Raw genomic sequence first — 20,229 nt, 5'->3', positions numbered from 1 at the left:
GGCACAGAAAACTCTGATGTGTGAAGGAGAATAGAGTTTCTTCCATTTTTAGTTAATTTCATTTTATGTTAAGGAATGTGTATGTAGATTGGGACCACAATTACTACTCTCACTGCCATGAGTGGCAAGAAGTGGCTATTTCTGTTTATAGAGATTTGCTATTAATTTAGCAAATCAACAACAAACTACGTAGAGAAGCAGCATTTCTACTGTATTTATTATTTTAAAAAATTGTAATCTCTCAGTATTGCAATGCATAGGAAAAGCCTGGGTCCAAAGGTGATGGATTTGATATCTTTAGGGAAGTTGTGGTGTTCCAAACAGCTCATGACTGTTTCACCCAATATCATGCCAAAACCTAACTTACTAGGAAAATTATTTGCAAACAGACCCTATCTCTCCTGGCTTGTCATCTAGAAAAAAGTTCTGTGAAGGCTGCATTGGTCAAGCTGTCTAGCTGAAATAACAGTGTTGTTACAGTTAAACAGTAGCAAGTTAAAAGTTGTTACTGGTAACAACTAAAAAAATTGGCACTATGACCAGCACCTATCTAACCATGTTTTGTTAGAGTTCTGTTTCTAACATAAACAGAGTATTGTTTCTGTTCAGTCTCCTAGAAGGACAACAAAATAGCGTTTGATCTACTGAAAAATGAATGTATTGGCAGTGTAACTTGCATCTTTAAATAGTGAAAAAAAAATCCAACATGGCATTTAATTTAGCTGCCCAGATACTCAAATGTGGAAATAACTCACCTTAAATAACCTGAGTTGTATCTGGACATGATGGTGCTTTACAGTTGCTATTTACAAACCTTTCATTGGTATCATCTTTACTGATGAGTAGTAATTGTAGCAAGGGCAGTACATAACCTGGGGTCCTGTTTTCAACTCCTGGTTAAATTTATATTTGCTACTTCTTGTCATGATAGTGTGTTGCTTGTACACTTATAGCAAGTAAAAGATCTTCCTCAGGATCCTTGTGCAAACAGTTTGTATGTGATGTTATGGAAATACTTCTAGTTAGGCAGGAAATAGAGCGGCTGGGAACATCTGTGGTGAAATTCTTTCAATGGAAGCTCATCTTTTTCTCAAAGCGAACTAGCAGTCCTTCAGTAGAAAAGTCATAGTATTACAAGTAGTATTCATTAATTGCTTAACTTCCATAATAATAATTTTAGACTATCAGATACTGCTTATATCAGAAGCATCTAAATTACTAAAAATGTTATGTTTGTATTTATTACAAGAATAGACTTTGTGCTAAGCCTTTTCAGATATTTTAAGGTGTAAAACAGGATTATTGGAATTTTTTTCTGCAAAAGAATAAATGAACTTTCTTATAAAGCCAGTTGAAATTTATTCCACTCCAAATAAAACAGAAGACTAGAAAAAATTTGCTTTTCTTAGCCGTAACATGGCTGTGTGGTGTAACAAATATAATATGGCTTGCTTATTTCCACAAATATTACTGTACAATCTGCCACCTGCTTAACTCACTTATCAAGTTAAGAAATTTTGCCAATTAAAAACATAAAAGGTCCTGATATAAAATGAGTAGCATAACCCTATTAAACGTGTATTTCTTTATTTCAGGAGGGATCTCAGGATTTAAGGTCAAGGAAAGCAAGATGTGTGTGCAATGTGCAGTGAATATTTTTCTTGCTCCTTTGTTAGTGGCACAAGTGAAGGTGCTCATATTTGGTAATTTTTCTTGAGAATTAACCTCACATAGGAGTTTTGGTCCTTGTGGTAAGTTATGGGTATACCCCAGTGAAAACAACACTTACCTGAGGTATCAGCTCCCCAAGAAGATTTGTTGTCTTCTTTCCCTCCCTTCCTCCCAGCCCACCACCCAGTTAAGCAAAAATCTCTCTGCCATCTTAGTAGTTTGCTAGCTTGAACGGAAGAGACTCGGGGGAACATGAAGTGCAAGGAATGATAAGCTGAATGTTTTGAACGGTCTCCACAGGAACTGCTTTGTCTCCACAGCAGAAATGACAAGCAGCCCCTCCTCAAGGGGAGCACTGGTAGCTGTGGGGCAACGTTTGCCAAAATGGTCTTCAGTTGTGCAGCTTGCTTAGGAGTGGCTGGAAAGAGAAGTCCCTTAACTGCTCAGCAAGCAGCAGAAGGACCTTGTGCCTCTCAAAGGGTGGAGACGTATTTTTAGCTAATGAAAGTGCTGGATGCTACCCTGTTCTCTATTCTGTTTACAGCTTGGCAAGATGTTTTCAGATAGGCTCCGATAAGTTGTACTTAAACGATGCTTGAAACAATGGTGTGCAATGTCCTAAGCATGTCCCTGGGGAGATGTCTTTGCTGTTTAATAGCAGGAAAACTGCTTAACATGACAGGAAAGACACAAATAGGTCCTTGATGTGGTGACTGCCAAGCTATATAAGTGCATTTTGTGTGTCTTTTGAAAATCTGGAGTTCCAGCAGCACTTAGAGCTGGTATGAGGCACTTGAGATGTGATATTTTCTATGTTAAACTTGCAGTGAAGCATGGAAAATTGAATTCACATGGATGATTTTAACCAGCAGCAACTGAAGTGCTTCTATTAAGATGGTGTTCTATTCTGTTGACCAGCAAATGGTTTTTCACTGCTAGGGTAGCTTTAAAGTACCATTTAAGTTTAGTTTTAGACACATTTTCATCTATGTTAATATTCCTTAAAACATGCTATTCTGATGTCTCCTTAAATATATTTTCCTAAAGTTGTAAGTTTAATTTTGATAGCTTAAATTTTCTTTCATTCTTCAGGGACTTAATATTAATTGTGCTGCTATGTGTAATCAAAAAAAGCAAAAGTGCTTAAACTTTAAATTAGAAAAATGGTTTTCACTTGTGTGAACCAGCCCAGTGCGGGTGATTATGTGCAAAAATAATTTTTAGAGCTTTAGAAAACCGGTACTGATCTAGAGTAACTCAGACCCTTAACTGAGCTGTGAAACAATGTAGAAATAGATAATCCTTTACTTAGACTCAGAAAAGTTTATTGCAACTTCCCTTATGTGATCTTGTCATGCCAAGGTAGTCATCTGCCAAGAGGGTAACAGTATGTCTCTGCCCTGTTGTGTGGAAATGATGGTACAGAGTAACACTTTTTGTAAAGTAATTGCTTATTTATTTTTTAGTCATGGGAAAACACCAAATCTAGGACTGATCCTGAACTCATCAAATGAAGTCAGTGCAGCTGGGGAGGAGCAGCCTGCTGGGTTGCCATTTTGGGCTGTGATTAAAATCGATCAAGATAATGATTGGGGCAAAATCATTGAGTGATACCATGGTCAACAATGTTGAAACCACTGCATCAGTGTTTTCTGCATAGCCCCTAGGAGTGCTAGGACTGATTCTTGAAGGGATTTGGGAAGCTGATGAGTTACTGTAAACTTTACTTTTCTTAGTTCATTTCCAGCCTATAAGCTTAGTCATGCCTATATTGTCACCGATGTTTTTTTTATCCATGGAAAAAAATTCATGTACTAGCTTTGTCTCTGAATTGGTTTATACTTTATACTCAGAAATTTGTGACTACTCTTACAAAGTGAATCTGTATGTACCAAAAAAGAGAATTTGGATGCTGTTAGTTTTGTAACTTGATATTGCAAACTGTGGCCATCAATTTTATGAGGAAAATGTTAGAATTACACTTCTTAGTGATCTTTTGTTAGATAAAATATGATTATATTGGATAACTTAGCACTGATTATAGTGCTTCCTACATGTTTAGAAGTGCTGTCACCTTGCTTTTTAAAGACCATTATCAGTGAATTTAATCATAGTCTGAATTTGCTTTTAAATTACTTTTAAGTTTCATAAACACAGGAAGATGTGTTTCAGCTTCAGAAACACTTCTGGCACAAAGGCAATAATGCAGGCAAGGCTCTGGAGGCTCTTTACATTCCTACTGTCTGCCCTATTTTTCTTCCATAATATCCTTTAGGCAGGATTTCAGTGCCATAGTTAAGTCAGTGACATTTGTTAGAGTCATATAACATTAGCTCACAGTAGTGTGATTAGATAAACAGCTTCAGAGTTCAAACTAAAAGCCATTCTGTCCTCTCTATTCCAGATAGCTGCAGATATTGCACAGGAAAAAATGTTGCATATTAATGTGCTAGTCTTGTGGTCAAAAATGTATTTTTCAAGTCTCTTCTTTGTACAGTTGTTTTCAAGGGAAGATTATGGTTCCTTGGAAATTAATAAGCCTTACATATACTCTTCTCTGAAGGACTTTGAGTAGCTGAGAAAAAAAAAATCAAGTTCTTGAATCTAACATTAGTCTGAGCTACTGTATGTTCTGAACATTAACTAATATGTTGGTGGGGAGAGAGAATTGCCATGTTGAATTAGATGCAGGCAAAGTTGGTGAAGTGAAGTTCAGTGATTCAGTCAAAATTCCAGATTCGTTCTGGGTTGATTGGTTTGTTGGTTTTCTTTGCCTTTACTGCAACAGAGTAGACCTCTATAGGACATCAGAAGAAAATAGTTTGCAAACTTAAAATCTTAATTGTATATGCTGTGAGAGTCCTATTTGAAGTTCTTCCTAGTCCTTTCTTGGGTTGTTGAAGCCAAGCTTTCTATGTAGATGTAGATTCAATTTATGATGCAAAAAAATTAATCTGTGAAATTCTCTTACTTGGATTTGTAAGTAACAGTGTCTCTCCCAGTTGCTTTATGTTTATCCCCAACATAACTTATAATGCTTGCCAGCTCTTTTGGAAGGAAGCATTTTAAAAAGTAGTTGAAAAACAGTTAAGCTGTTCTCACATCTGACTTTCCAGAACATAGGAGACTGCTCTGCATGTGTGAGAGCAGAAGAGAAAACTCAGGCTTCTAGTATCTGTGTGAAATGTGGCATGAAGAGAAACTAAAGTCAGTTATTTCATCTATGTGAAATCGGGTCTGATTTCATGTGGAAGAAAATATACAAGGACAAAAAATGCAGCAAGGTGTTTTGTGGTAAGACTTCAAACAATTGAGCAGTCTGGTGAAATGACTTTTGTGTTTATGTAGTGTTTACCTTGCTTCAACAAGGAGTGATGTAACTGGTTTCAGGAGGCTTTTTCCAGCCCTGTATATTCTTGATGTTGAAGGTGGGATGGACTGCAGTATGAAAGAAGGAATGCTTTCAAGCATTGCAGCTTAAATGGCTTCCTTCTTTCTGGCTGTGTTTCAGCCATTTCACCCCTGGTAATGTGTGAGGGCTGGGATCTTCGCAAAAGCTCGAACATCGTTCTGCTCTCAGGTCTTGTGTGAGGGTTTTCTACACATCAGGTACTGGTCTTCTTCCTGTAACATTACACACACACTCTCTGAGTGTATCCAAGGTGGATATGGAGAAACAAAGGGATCAGCATTTGTACTGGGGAGGCAACTCATTGGATCTGGGAAGGGTTTGCCAATACTATGAACTAATTATGGTGAGACCCCTGTCTCCAACGACTCTAGGTCCTGATTTTGTGGACAGAGGCTGCAGAACAAAGGGCAGAAATGTGGCATATCCCGTACTTGCAATGAAGCAGTAGAGGGCACCAGACAGTAAGGAGGAACTTCTTGTACAGGAGTCAGGGAGAGCACACACTCGGAGGAAATGGGAGCAGAAGGGAGAGTCACCAGTCTTCAACATCATTCCATGCTTGGTTTCTTGGGAAGTTGTTTACTCCATGGATGACAAGGCACAGCTGCAACTATAAGAAAAAGTAGAACCGCTTCACATGTTTCTTTGCCTAATCAGAGAACTGCCTGATCTAGAAACTTACTGCAACATAAACCTCTTATGTAAAATAAGTATGGCTGCCAGTATATTGTATATTTTAATGTTAGGGAATTCAAAGATTTAAGATCTTTGAATGAATGTGATGAACTGATGTAGCACAGTTCAGATACCTAAACTGAGGATAAAACACTGAGATGTAGTTTAATCTGATTCAGTCCTCATTGGCCAAAGCATCAGCACACTAATAATATCCTCACACACAGTACACACATAGCACACACAGTAATATCCTCATGCAATTACTTTCCATCTTGTTGTCATCTTTGTCATTAAAAATGGATGACAGTGGGTATTTTTTAAGGTGGATGAAGTAGTTTCATTCATGTAGATATGGTCAATCCCTCTCATATCAAAACACCCATTCTCTAGGCTTTCTAGTACAATAAAATAGTTCTGCATCTTCCTTTTCTTTTCCCCTGTACAGTGGTGTGTAGTACTGTATGGGTAACTGACATGTGGTGGGCTTTGTCCTAGTTCAGAACAAGCTTAAAAAAAAAAAAAAAAATTCGAGCATCAATATTGCCCTTGGTTACTTGGAAAAATAACCAGGACAAGCCTGATGCACTGCTAGTCTGTCTCATGGATGTTAGAGTTGTTGTCTGTGAATTGCATTGCATTCCAAATTTGTTTGGTTTTTTTGTGGTCATCTCTGAATGTATGGTGGGCTTATTAACATTTTTTATCTTTGTAGTAGACATGTGACTCATATTCACACTTGATACTTACTAGCTAGATCACACAGAACCATGCAGAATATGCTGAGGTGGAGAGGACCCACAGAGGTCACTGAGTGCAGCTCCCAAGTGAATGGCCCTAGAGGGATTGAACCCACAACCTTGGTATCATTAGAACCATGCTTTAGCAAACTGAGCTACAAAAACTTAATTCCATTCTACGTATTACAGTTCCTTGTAAACTTGACAAAATACATTGTGACTGCAGAGGTAAAATCACTTTGTATAGGAGATGTTCAAAGCCCAGCTAGTGTTTCTGTAAAACACACCTCTGATACATAAAAAATGTTACGGAAACCATAGAGAGGTTTTAGAGGAACATAAATACTTCTGAGATTTCCCTTTCCTTTTCATTATTGTGTGTATAAAGATAATATCCAGTTCTGGCTGGAAATGGGGAATGAAAAGGGATGGATTTAAAATGCTGCACTGAGGCTACAAGTCAGTGCTGTAATAAAGTCAATGAATGAGGATAGACAGAGACTTCAGGAACAGTACTTCAAACTGAATGCCTGGAATAATGTGATGACTCTGCACTCCCCCTCCAGGCTGTACAGCATTTAAAAAATACATGCTGAAGAACCTTTGTAACCCTGAAAAAAAAGGCAGAGAGATTTCTGCTGTGTGTTTTACTCCTGCTGAGTCAGTTTCAAGCATCTATGTCAGGTTTCACCTGCCTGCAGTTAAATTTTGTTCAGTTCTTGCACCTTTCTTTACCAGCCTCTGTGGTGGTTGATTGGTTTCTTCAGAACAACTTGAAAAGGATTTGATGACAGCTGAAATAAGCTGGTGTTCCTGGACATGGGCTAGTATGAGACATGAAAGAAGGGAAATTCAGGAGGTTACAGTAGAGGAAAGGGAGAGCTGCTGTACTGCTTTAGTAAGCATTTAGTTGTCGTCTTGGGCTTCACATCATGTTGATGCAGGGGAGATGCAAGAAGAGAAGTGCTGTTTTTCTTCAGCCATTTGCTTTGAGACAAGACCACAGATAAAGACGCTTCTGACGTACAGCATCTTAAGCATTTCAGTTGAGCAGATTATCCAGGTTCAACTCTGAAAAATGAAATCTCTTTGCTGTGAACTAGAACTAGGTCCTGACTAGCATGCTTGAAGTGTGAACAGAGCAAGTTGGGACTGTCTGCACCAGTTTATACAGACAGGCCTGAGGCAGAGCTTAGAAAGAAAACATCACTTCTTCAGCAGTCTGAGTTTGTATAATCACCAGCCTGGACTGTGAGAATCACAGGAGGAAGGTGTGTGTTCACCACTTGCCAAGATGCATGCAGGCAAAAATTACAGTTGACCAAAATGTGGAGGGCCTGGGGGGTTTGAAGACTTCCATCCAAGTCCAGCCTTGCCAGGCCCTCTGTAGACACCGTTAATTTAGTTTTGTGACTGCTTTCCCTGTGTATTGTCTGCCCTGGGTTATATTATAGCCCAGAGCAGGAGTATTGGAAGAATTTAAGGTAGTAGTTTACAGCTAGCCGAGTTTCCAGGTCCTCTCAAACGTAATGTATGTACTGCTGCAGATTAACCCCAGCTGCTTCCTTATTTGCATAGGTGTTCTTAAAATGTCCTCTCCTAATGGCCAAGCTTGTCACAAAGCACACTTTAAAATTACAACCATGAGATTAAATGGCCGATCAGTCTTCCTGTTGCATTGCTCAAATAACTTTTACACATTGTGATGAAGAGAAGGCATAATTAGAGCTGTAGAAATAGGGGTATTTGTGTAAGCTGGTTGGAAATTGTCTAAAAGATTTCTGTGTTTCTGTAATATGAAAGAAATACCTTAAAAACAAACCAAAAGACACCCCCCAAAACCCTTCAAATATATCTCACACAAAATAGACCAGATTTTATTTAAGTAAATTAAGTCCTTTTTTCTTCTGCCTTAATCCTTAGTGTACTTTTGAGAGGAAATCCTCAACAGTGATTGATTCATGTTAGCCTATGAAATCAAGAGCTTTTTCATAAACAGGAAAAAATGTCAAGACACTTGAGATGCATCAAGGATAGAGACAACTGGAGCAGAAGCTGATGTACAGCAGGTGAAATGGGTAATTCTGAGGCAATGAATTGTAGGTTCAGAAACTTGTGCATTGATAAAATGTTCTTCATCTGTCATTAGCTATGAAGTACTCCTGTTGAGACAAAGGTAGTAAAATTCAGAGTATCAGCAACTTCTGTAGACTTAAAATTTGCTTTGTAGTACTAACTTATAAATTTAATTTTAGGTAAGGTTTTAAAGTGTGTCTTCCAGAGTGGAGAAAAGTGAAGGAAAAACTGAAACCTGTCTGAAACCTGTGTCAAGAGGGTGATCTTTACAAGTTGACAAAGATTCCTTATGATCAATCAGCCTGTCTTAGTTTAAGTGAGGAAGGTACCAAACATTGGGATTGACTGCATTCTGCATAGAGCTAATATATTCATATAGAGCAAGAGACCAGCTTCCAAGGACAGGTTTTCTTCAGTGTATTACATTATAGCAGAGAACACTTGGCAATTAGCGTGGGTGCACACACTTGTAGAAAGGAGGCTGCAGCTTTTGGATTTGGTGATGTTGGAGAGGAATGACAATTGCAGCATGTCTAATTTAGTCACCTGAGCTTTGTCAGCCAGGCTTTCAGTGTAGCTTATAGAGAAGGACTTCCCTCAAGCACTCATTGATGCTGTAGTTAGGATTCTGCTCTGAGTCAGTGTCTGCAGGAACCTGTTCCACTACAGAGGGACCAAGGGGTATCAGTTAGAGACTTTTTTTAACCCCAAACCTTTTTTTTTTTTTGGTGTGGGTGTTTTGGTTTGGTTTTGGTTTTTTAGTTTCGTTTTTTTAACTCAGTTGAAATCACTGCTTCATGGAATCACTCTTTGTGGAACTATACCTTTAAAATGATCAGAAAGTGAAACTTAGGCAAGATGGCACTTGAGCTATTTATCTTAGTGTATAAACCCAGGATTCATGTTAGCTGCTGTGTACTAACAGCTTCTAGGGCTTCTGCAACCTGTGTACTAGTCTCTAGTGTGACAATGTGAATAATAATGCTTAGGAGTTCTCGGAATAGCTATTCAGCTAGGAATGGGGCAAGGAGCCAAAAGGGGAAGAAACTATACCTGTGGCCTGTAGCTATGCTGGGAAACCCCATCAGAAAGTCCATGTCTGGCCTTCTGGCAAGTGATACACAGCCTTGGAAAAAAGCTCCAGTATTGGCTTTGTGTTCACCAGGGGCTGGGATAGCAAAGTAGTCGGGGAATATCTGCAAGCCATGAGGTGCTTTATATAGAGGATACATCTCTGATACCTTCCTGGTCCCATTAGTGTGTCTGGGCTAGTGTAGGAGGAGAACTGCCAAATCAGTAGTAAACTTCTACTGAAGGCAGGAGTCCCCAGACAGATCTTTTAGCCAGCAGCACTGTGGTGATTTGGAAATGCTGGATCTCTGATGCATGGGCTATTGGCATTCCTAGTGATGCTTCCCAGCCCCAAAAAATGCTGATGGGAGTTATTGCAGTTTTTGATGGATAGCAAGGGTTTCTGCTCTTGGATCATCACTGCCTCTGAAAGCATCCTGGAGTCATGACAGGGCCAAAGAAGTGGTGTGTAAGTTTTCCAGCTTGTGTAGTCTGAGTCTTGTTCTGCTGGGTGTTGTGCTGAGTACTTGCTCACCACTTTGAAAGCAGACTGACACATTCTGTAGACTAAGATCTATATGGTATTGGTAATTTTTTTTCCAAAGTGAATCCAGTGACTAGATAATTAAACTGCTGTATAACACGACAGCTAACAGCCTGGTGCCATTAATCTACCTGTTTTCACATGGAGCCTAACCTATTAAGAGTTTTGTGCTTAAAAGTAAGAAGCTATAGCTTTTCCAGTGAAAAGCTAACACTCAGATCTGGTAGCTAAAAGACTTGGCCTCCTTAACATGGCAAAAATATCTCATTAGTCGTTTTTCCCATATTGCTGTGATAAGTCTTTATTGTTTGTGAATTAGAGGGTTTCCTCAGGAATTCTGTTCTTCCAGAGACTGCCAGAAGAGTACTGCTTGCTGTGTGAATAAGGAGAGCACTCAGTGAGAGTGGGGCAATACCAAATGTGTCCACAGATGTACACCTGAACCTCACATAAGCAGAAGGACAGGTGCATAATCACCTTGTTGAATATACAATTGAAATAACTACACACTGTTGAACTGTTTGACTTTCAGCTCCTGCGGGTGATTCAGGCTTCCTTTGTGCCTTTGTGCCTTTGTAAAGGAAGGGCCACTGCGTTCTCGCAGAGTATTTGGCTGCGTTGCAACAAACCTGGTTACTGATGCCCAGGCATATTTTGATGTACAGATCAAATGACTGCTGGGAGTGGCTTTGGGGGTGACGTCCCACGTACAATGATGTCAGCAAAAGATTTTAAAAAATTCAGGTGTGGCATAATCTGCCAATTAAACTGATTAGTGCTCTGGCTGAGTCCTGAGAAGGAGCTCTGGCTCTACCGCTGTGCTTGTTGAAGTTTTTCACGTAGTGCCTCTGGCTCATCTTGTACAAGACTTTTACCAAGTACCTTCACTGCAGGGTGCTGTAAATTGTGGTAGGGTACCCTACCAAGGGCTGTGTGCCAGCTCGCTTGCCATCAGGGGAAATTTAATACTGGCTCACAAATGTTCCTGACCGCTTGGAAGCTGTGACACTGGAAGAGGACCTGCAACTCCCGTGGGATCGGGATAGAGTGCATCGCCGCTCTGTTGGCAGAAGTGAAAGCTAGCCAGGAGGCAATGCAGGCTGGGCAGAAGGCACTAAAGCATGATGTGGAAACATCTCAGAAGGAAATCAGAACTGTGTTAGCATTGCAGAGGAGCCAGCAACAGGTGAAAGAAGATCTCAAAGCAGAGGTGAAGTCCAGTCACTTGGATATAAGAACTGTGCTTGAGGAAATCCAGCGAGTAAGAGAAGAAATGGAAGCTCGGTTAAATACTCAGGCTGATCTGGTCTTACTGATCAAAGAAGTGAGCACCAATTTAACATGTGTAGACAAGGCTTTCCAGAAAATGGAGGAGAGGCAGAAAGTTTTTACCAGCCTGCACCTTTCCACGAGAGAAAATGCTGAGCAAGGATTTTGCTTTGAAAAATGCTTACACCAGACGTACATGGGTTCTGAAAGACCTATGGAAGCTAACAGTCTGGATGAGGAATGTGAAAAGAAGGTGCTTGGGGGTAAGACAATTGTGACTGTGGGGAGAGAAGTGAGGTTTTTTCTAATTTTGCTTGTCAAGAAATTTGTTTAGTCTAATTTGAATGCTTTTAAGAAATTTAATTGTTTTCAGAAATTGAATCTCTTGCTTAAAATAATTTCTGTTTAGTGTAGATACTACTACACATACTTTCCTAGTACATGATGTGCAAAGGAAGGCTTTGATTTGGTTCTGCAAACCAAAGAAGTGTGTTAGAGATTTTTCTGGTAATCCAGCAACAATGCACAAGATAGGGAGGCTCAGGAAACCAGTAACACAATGCAAGCTCTGAGGTAGCCAGCCAGCCAAATACTGTGTCAAGCACTGGGCAGAGCCCCAGTACCTAAATGTAACTTTATGGAGCACACCCTATGTACTGACAGTTGTGTATTTCTTGCCTCTGAATGGCTATTAACTAGAGGAGCTATGCATGAGAAACAGTTTGCTTCATGGAGAGGCTTGGAATGGGTTTAATGCTCCCCATTGAACAGGAGTCAGCTGCTGTGCCATCTGTATAAAGGCTGTGGAGGGAGTGAGAGGATCTGTGGACCTTTTGCAAGGTCCAGATCAAATCTTCTGTAAATGATTCAATGATCAAAAGGCTTAGTCTTTGCAAAATCACTAATTTTTTTTCTTTATTGGTATGAAGAAGAATAGGATTTTAGATGGTGATTCTGTCTAGGTACTTACTGTACTACATGCAGTACTTGAAAATCTGATTTTCCAAAACCAAGCTTTTCAACTACATTGGGTAAAGTGGTTTTACCCAATGCTGGAGAAGAATCCAGAACCTGATTTAAAGGCAGAAATTGGTTCTGCATTACAAGTCTGACTGTATAGAGGTGGCAGGTGAACAAGCCCAAGTGAGAAGGACTCGGGCTGTTAACCAATAGCATCTTTAAATTACACTCTGTCATTGATGTGGTGGTATCAGTAATCAGACTCATGATGCTTTTGTCTTAATGGAAGCATGGCTTTTGTTTTGACACCACAACATGCCTTCTATACAAATCTGGAAAGGATCTGTCATTGCCCAGAGGTACGTAGGCCATAAATAAACATCGTAGTGTCAGTGGTGTTAATCTGTAGAGGCAGTTCATGCTACAGAGGGTTCATGCTTTTCAGCATTTGAAGTGGCTGTGTATAGCACATGTCTATGATAAAATTGCCAACAGGAATGTCACTGAGTTTCACTTCATGCATGTTTTTTTGTCCAGCTTTTTTTAGGATAGTATCAAGGGCTGGCTTGGTTGGATGCTTGAATGAGCTGTTTGGAAAATACTTGGTGGTCTGGGCAGTAGGATAAAAGCAGTGGTATGAAACTGTCAAAGTGATAAGGGCTGGCTGAATCCTGGAAACAATGCCTATTTGGAGTCTTTTGTTATTTGTGGTTGACTGTTCTATTTAAATGAAACTTCTTCATTAGGTAACCAACTGTGTGATGTGAGTTTTCCTAGAGTAAAAATTTTCTGCAATTGTTCAGGTTTAACACGCAGCTCTGTCAGGGTCCTAGAAATGGTTGTAAAACTCATTTCAAATATTTAATTAAATTATGACAGTAGCATCTATATCAGTGAATTTACCCAATACTCTTACATCAAGAATAATTCTCTAGTTCTCTATTTGTCATAAGTGGAGCATTCAGGAAGGGAGGTGGAATATATGAGAGAGTAGGAATATGTAAGCCAATAGAGAAGGGAAGAACTGACTCTACGTGTTTATTCTCTAGTCCCTGCTCTTTTTTTTTCATTTCTTCTTGATTATTATCTCTTGTGATTTTTGATGGAGCTTCAGAAGGTAACAGTAGTTTCCTACACACAGTATTTTGTCCATAAGGTTGCTGGAGATTTGACCTGGTTACTCTCAGATGTGAACTGGCATTTGTATAAAAATGTCTACTCAAAAGACATTATATCTTTGCAGATAAGAAGTGGTCGTGTTAGTTAAATGTGGTAAAAAACCCTAGAATTGGCAGCCAAGGTCGATCCTTTTGTCCTACAAATTTTGATTTGGGTTGATATACCTTTTAATAGCTCTAATATGAAACTGCACGATGGTGTGTTTCTAATTGAAAATGCCCCCTTTAACAGTCCGCATCTCTGAGCAGAAGTGTAGGGAAATCTCCAAGAATACAAGGGTATCTGAACATTATAAAGCACAGTATGCTGACAGTTCTCTAACTAGCAGAAAATCTTGCCCAGAGAGGTTTTATCTGGAAAATTATTAGGCTTAAGAGGCACTTTATACCAGGCTCAGTAAGGAAGGCACAGAGGATGTTAGTATTTTGCACAGGAAAACTGTTTTCAAAGACTTTAAAAACAAATGCAGGCTATGGAAGACTGATGTATTAATGCAATAGCTGATATGTAAGTCAGACTAACATTAGCTGAGAATCAAAGCTTTTGTCCTTAATGCTGTCTCCAGTTGTGAGATTGAACCTTGATACTCTGCTGGGATGATTCTGGGGTCATTGTCCAACCTTCAAACCAGGTGCTTGGGATTCAGAAAGGATTGAGTCTTGTTGGTTAGTTTGTCCCCTGTTTTCACAGAATCACAGAATCACTAGGTTGGAAGAGACCTTCAAGATGCCTTTTCCTATCTTTCTTTCCTCCAGATCTCACCTCTCAGGTTTTTTCACTCTGTCATGAAGAAATCTTGTTAAGTTGAAACTGTGCAAAGTAATCTGCTTAGATGTCTTCATTAAATTGCCAAGGGATATTTATCTATTGCATCAGCCTTTTATTGCAAAATTGTGTGCTCATTCTCTTTGTGATCAAGGGGGGAAGACTGGCCCTATCTGTACTGCCTTTCCAGTCTGAAGGCAGCAGAGAAACCTGAAAATACAGTGTTTATGAGTCAAGTGCTGATTTATGTAATCTGGTTTCCTCTGACATGAGATGATTGTGTACTGTGAAAGTATTGAGGTTGCCACAAAACTGAGAATATTAAATCAATAATGTGATTTCAGGACTGTGAATATATATTGAAATATATTGCATTTTATGCTTTTTTTAAAGTCTTGTCCATGTGACTGAAAATTGCGAGCACTAAGAAATGCTGCAAGACCTCTAGTTAATAAAGCTCAGGCCTCAGATGCAGAGAGGGGAATTTTTACAATTAAAATTTTAAAAGGAAGAAAAATAACAAAGGAAATGTAGAGAAAATGGTTTTGTATTCAGCAGCACTTAAGAATGCAAGAAATATGAAATCCATGTTGCTCACAAAAACGGACAACTCTTATGTTAGAAGTAAATTACTGAATAGATAGGATGACAGAGATCTTGCATGTTATAAAAGCAATTTTTCAAAGCTCAGTGTGAAGAGCATGCTGAAAAGTGTGCCACAGAATACATGAAGGTGAGGATGAAGTGCGAAACACTGTATCCACGGTTATGGTGTTAGGCATTAGTGCTGCTCTGCAGTGGTACTGAAATAACTCTTTCTCCTAGTTAGTATTTCAGCAAGTGTTTGTAGAAATTTATAACTACTTTCTTTTGCACCCATCCTTTGCATTTTGGTGAGATTTCAGCATGAAATGCATATTAATTAGTTGTTGCTGTTGTTGTCGTAGTTGACAAGGGCAAGCAGCGGAGTCCCAAGAGCTCGTGCATACGGACTCAAGCCTCCACAGATGCACGTTCACCTGGAGCTAAAGCAGCCGAGTTGACACAGTACAAAACAAAATGTGAGACCCAAAGTGGAATCATCCTGCAGCTGAAAAAATTCCTGACGTCCAGTAACCAGAAGTTCGAAGCATTAACAGTTGTTATCCAGCACCTGCAGTCTGAGGTAAAAACTCACAGCTTATCAATTTTGGCTTTAATTGTTTGAACACTTCTCAGCAATGGCTTCAGAAAATATTAATATACTGATAGTAAATGTTGTGTTTCCATTCCAGTGGTTTCTGGTTTCCTGTGGAGGGTATACTTCTAGCATTAGCTGGCTAGAAAAAAAATCAAACCCCTGACACTTGGCTTTGTGACCTCTGCATGCTTCACATGCTCTTTGAAAGAGTTTTTAAATGTTTGCAGTCAGAGAGTCCTTCAGGGCTGAGTAGCTTTCCAAGTGTATACTTCAAGTTCTGCCCTTGTAGGAAAGACTAGTTTCAACAGATAATCTACATGGCCTTGCTTTGTTATCTGACATTGGATGGAAAAGTATTTAATGGGTGGATATGTTTTTGAGCTACTTAGAATAAAGTCTGAGTTGTTTTATTGATTGAATCCTGCTTTGTTGATGGTGTCTTAAAATCATTAATAAAAATATAGAAATGCATCTGGAATTATAGAGTGGAATAAATCTAATGTGGCTTAATTTTTCTAATCTGTTTGAAATATGTAATGACTTAATCAGTTTGATACTACACTAGAAACTATTGGTCTGCTTTGGAAACTTTTGAGAAAAGCAAAATGTGAAGTCAAGGAAATTATAACAGTTACGAGTTTATACTGCACAGCTGATGCAGCCTTTAATAGTCATTTCTCTTGGATTTATAATTCATGATCTGAGATTGGTATCAATTTAGTTTCAACTCTTCTGCTACATGGTGATTTTACAGTCTTGTATACAGAAAAACACTAAATTGTCTTAGTATTCTGGCAGATGTAACATTCTCATGGGATAATATCTGCTTGCTTTCATTTAATCTAAAAATACTGCATTTATCTCCTAGTCTGGTTGAACTCTAAGGGCAGTGGCTCTTAGCCAGTTTTCTGGGATTGGTTTGGTTGGGTTTTTCTTAAACTCTTGGTTGAAACACCTTTCTCTGCCTCAGGACCTAGTTTGAGATCTTCAAAGCAATTTGATACAGGATTTTTGGATGCCTGTCATCTAACATGATATTGTGAAATTTTAAGTTAAATTCTCACTGCTAAACTTCTGCGCAATCTTCTAATTACTGTAGAATAAGAACACTGGTTTTTTCAGTAACTCTTACAATTAAATATCTTGGCCTAGTTTCTTCTCTCAAATATTTTTATTGCAACATTTCAAAACTTGCAAATACTTTAAAAATGTTGTATTTAGTAAGTAGAAGCCCATCATACTAATTTGCTACTTCTAGGCAATTTTACAGGTTGCTGTAGCCTAAATATGAAGATTTTTAAGAATAATCGGGGGTTTAATTAAGGAAAAAGTGATTTCTGAAGGTGAGAAGAGAGAACTGCATGAAAGGAACTAGTGATTTTGCTCCTTATTCCTCTTTGTTAGTCTTTTGTAGATGGAAAGAAAAAATACCTCTGTCAAATTATATAAAATTAGTGATCTTGGACAGTTAAGTCTGAGCACTTGAAATTGAGCTAGATATGACACGTTGATGTATTTTCATACCATTTATTGATTTTGAGGTTGCTCTCTCCTGTCCTAAGACAATACTTGCTGAAGACTCATTGCCTTACTCTTGTGGAAGTACCATAGGGATGAGAAAGACTGTTCTGCCATAGTGCTATAAGGAATACTTAAAATCTATTAGTTAGCTGTGGGAAACTAGGGAACGCTGTGAAGAGTAGTTTTAGTTTTGTTCATTTGTTTGGGTTTTTCTCCTTTAGGGGGAGGGGTGGAGTCTGGTATAATTAATGATCTTAGCTGCCCATATAGTTATTTGTCTGAAGTATCCCTTGGGGACACCTTTGATGCAGTTTTTTTAACTCGGGGAGAAACTTCAAGTTAGGTTTTTACTTATAAGGTAGGTCTCATAGGTTAACTACTGCAGAGCCAATTGAAAGTAGCTTCAGCTTCTCTGTATTTAAAAAAAAACAGTTAAAAATCACGCTTAGCTGATTATATGAGGAAAAAAGCTGTGCTTCCATTCTTCCCATTAGAGCAAGTGGGAAGTGACATGATGCACCCTAAGAAACAGCTTGCTCTGGGCTCCTCTGGTGCTGCTCTGTCCCTACAGAAAGCTGATTCAGCCTGCTACTACCAGAAAGCTGAACCAGCCAAAGAGCATTTCTTTGCCAGGTGGTGACGAGAGTTGTCCTAACGTTTGGTCAGAGCCAGTGTGAGGGTGAGATGGGGTGAAGGACAGGCTGCCTGGCCAAATGGAGTAAAGTACTGGAGTGAGCACTTGGGTCACTTCAAGGCTGGGCAGCCCAGCCTGAGCCGCTTGGAAAATTTGCTGCAGCTTCTCCTGCTTTTGCTCCAAAGCTGAAGTGACTGTCACGTTATTTTTACTTTTTTTTTTTCCCCAAGAGTTCCTGATATATTTCTGCACAAATATTAAAGTTGTTTCTTATGAGCTCATTTGAAGTGGAATATTGCTGTGAACAAAATCAGGACTTGCTGGCAATGACTTTTCTCAAAACTGCAGCTAGCTCATCTGGAGTGAGGTTGAGAGGCTGCTGTCAAAGGGTTAAATGGGATTGAGCAATGCTGCTGTGCTGTTCCTCGCTGAGCAGGAATCTCTCAAAAAACCCTGAGCTCAAACCTGTTTGTTGCGAGAGTTACCTTGGAGCTGTCAATAGTAACAGCTGCTTCTGATAAAACCTTCCCACCTGATCTGTCGGTGTTTCTTTGGGGGAGCGGGGGTGTCTATGTTTACCTATTTTTACCAAGACTTCTGAGTTTAAAAATCCTGAAAGCCTGATTTCTACCTCACAAGGGCTATTGTTGTACTGGATTAACGCTAGATGGAAAACCTCTTGGCATCCAGAACATTTGATGGCAATGAACAGTGTGACTGATGAGAACACGGAGTTTTGCCATTGTTGGACGGCTGTGTGTGTGCTGGCAGTGATAGGAACACATGTTAAACCACGCACTAATCACAAAAGCAAGTTGAGTCTTTCTAGAGCACTGCGCTTCCCCTGATTGCCTGGTAATTACTGTAACTTCATGACTGCTTTCCTGTTTTTTAAGTTCAAACAAGAACTGAGAAGCGGCAGCACAGAGGAAATGGTGAAATTGTCCATTTACAATAAGCACATGAAGTGCCAAGGAAAGCCACTTTCCATTAACCTTCAACTGCAATGAGCTCTGAAATTACCACTACTGCATGAGTTGATCTTTTAACTTCCACTAGTATTAATTTTGAATTTATTGTCCCTTCAGTAAGAGATATGTTCACAGATACTTTAAATGCGTGCTTAGCATGTCTGTGATAAGTCAGGTTGGGGATGCCACTCTTGCAGCTCTTCCCTCTCTTCCCTAGCCCTTGTGTATGCTTGGGCTTCTTTGGGGAGCCAATGAAAAAAGTTATTACAGGTCTAGTTTTACAGGTGTGTCCATGTCGAAAGTGTTTTGGGTATGTCCCCATGCAGTGGTTCACTGTGGGAAGGAGTGGAAGTGAAGAACTGTCAGTGCTGGGGTGGGGTGGGGATGTGTGCCTGAGAGGTCTGCAGCTGTGGCTAGGAGAGAGATGCTCCCTTGGGAAGCAAAAAACCCGAGTTCATCACCAGCTGATGAGGCTGAGGCTATGGCAGCTCCTGCCTGAGCCTCTGCTTCTTGCCTCCTGGGAGGTGCTCAGCCCCTTCCCCTGCCTCAGGGCTGCTCCCCAAGGCTGTGTGAGCCCTGCAGCTGTGCTGTTCTAACCTCCAGCTCACTGCTGGGTATAAACTCTTAAATCTTTGGGAGTGAAGGGTGATTGTTTGAGCAGTGTGGTACTAGCTTGATTTTAAATCTAGTTTAAATTTGTCTGTCTAAGGCAGATTTAGCTGTCAAAGGAAAAGGTAATGCGTAGTTAGAATGGCTTTGTAACTGTTCCAAGTGTGAGTTGACAGATATTTTATCTTCTCATTTTAGTGCATAAACTGCTACATTCAGAACTACTACCTAAGCTGTTTAAAAAGAATATAGATGGTAAAACATATGGTTATTATGAATATCCATTTTTATTTTTCTAGTTTAATAAATGAACCCAATTAAGGACCTCAGTAATTCTCTATAGATTCTGGTATAGAAATGGGCTTCAAATTTGTGTCTGTGAAACAGGGTACTGTAGAGATGAAAAGAAACAGTTTCACTGTTGTGCTTTTCTTGGTATGGTCACGGGAAGACTGCTGTTTACAGGTCAGACTTTACTTGGGAATGTTGTGGTGCCATCTTTAAGAAGTTTCCTTACTATAGGAAAAGGCAATTTGAGAAGGGGGTAGAGCCTTGACAGTAATGTGTGGATAATACTAATTGTGGATGTGACACAGGAAACACCATGAGGAGTGTGCTGGAATTGTGTGACTGAGCAGGCTTCAGCATTTCTAGGTGGAAGTAGAAATTAACCATTAGTAGATGACCTGTTGTAACTGGCATTTCCTGACATGTGCATGACTGCAAGAGTCGAGATACTAGTTTCCTTGGGAACTTAGCAGTTTAAAACTTTTTTTTTTTTTTCCATTTCAGAATACATGAACACATCTATCAGAAATGTTTGTCCTGGCCTTTGTGGAAGTTCAGCAGAAAATGTTTATATTTATCAAATGAGAAATGCATATCTAGGTTAAGGGGCAGAAGTACACATTGCATCACTAAACCCCAAGAGTTTTGGAACAGTCGTATCTTT

The 20,229-nt window shown here is 39.5% G+C and overlaps 1 protein-coding gene across 5 annotated transcripts in view; it reads left to right on the top strand.

Annotated features, from left to right (window-relative positions):
- The window catches only part of MTUS1 (microtubule associated scaffold protein 1), a 147,592-nt gene that overhangs the window by 91,228 nt on the left and 36,135 nt on the right, over nucleotides 1–20,229 (top strand). For 4 of the 5 annotated variants that reach the window (XM_063402038.1, XM_063402039.1, XM_063402037.1 and 1 more), the window contains one exon: nucleotides 15,310–15,527. In XM_063402038.1, the coding sequence (XP_063258108.1) occupies nucleotides 15,310–15,527 (218 nt within the window). Of the gene's footprint in view, nucleotides 1–10,961; nucleotides 11,722–15,309; nucleotides 15,528–20,229 lie in introns of those variants that run through there. The other variant, XM_063402040.1, reaches the window with a different exon arrangement.

This window comes from Prinia subflava, chromosome 7 (assembly GCF_021018805.1).
Source record: "Prinia subflava isolate CZ2003 ecotype Zambia chromosome 7, Cam_Psub_1.2, whole genome shotgun sequence".
In the NCBI taxonomy this organism is placed as follows: domain Eukaryota; kingdom Metazoa; phylum Chordata; class Aves; order Passeriformes; family Cisticolidae; genus Prinia; species Prinia subflava.
The sequence above is the reverse complement of the archived record's forward strand: the minus strand, read 5'-3'. Positions and strand labels throughout refer to the sequence as shown.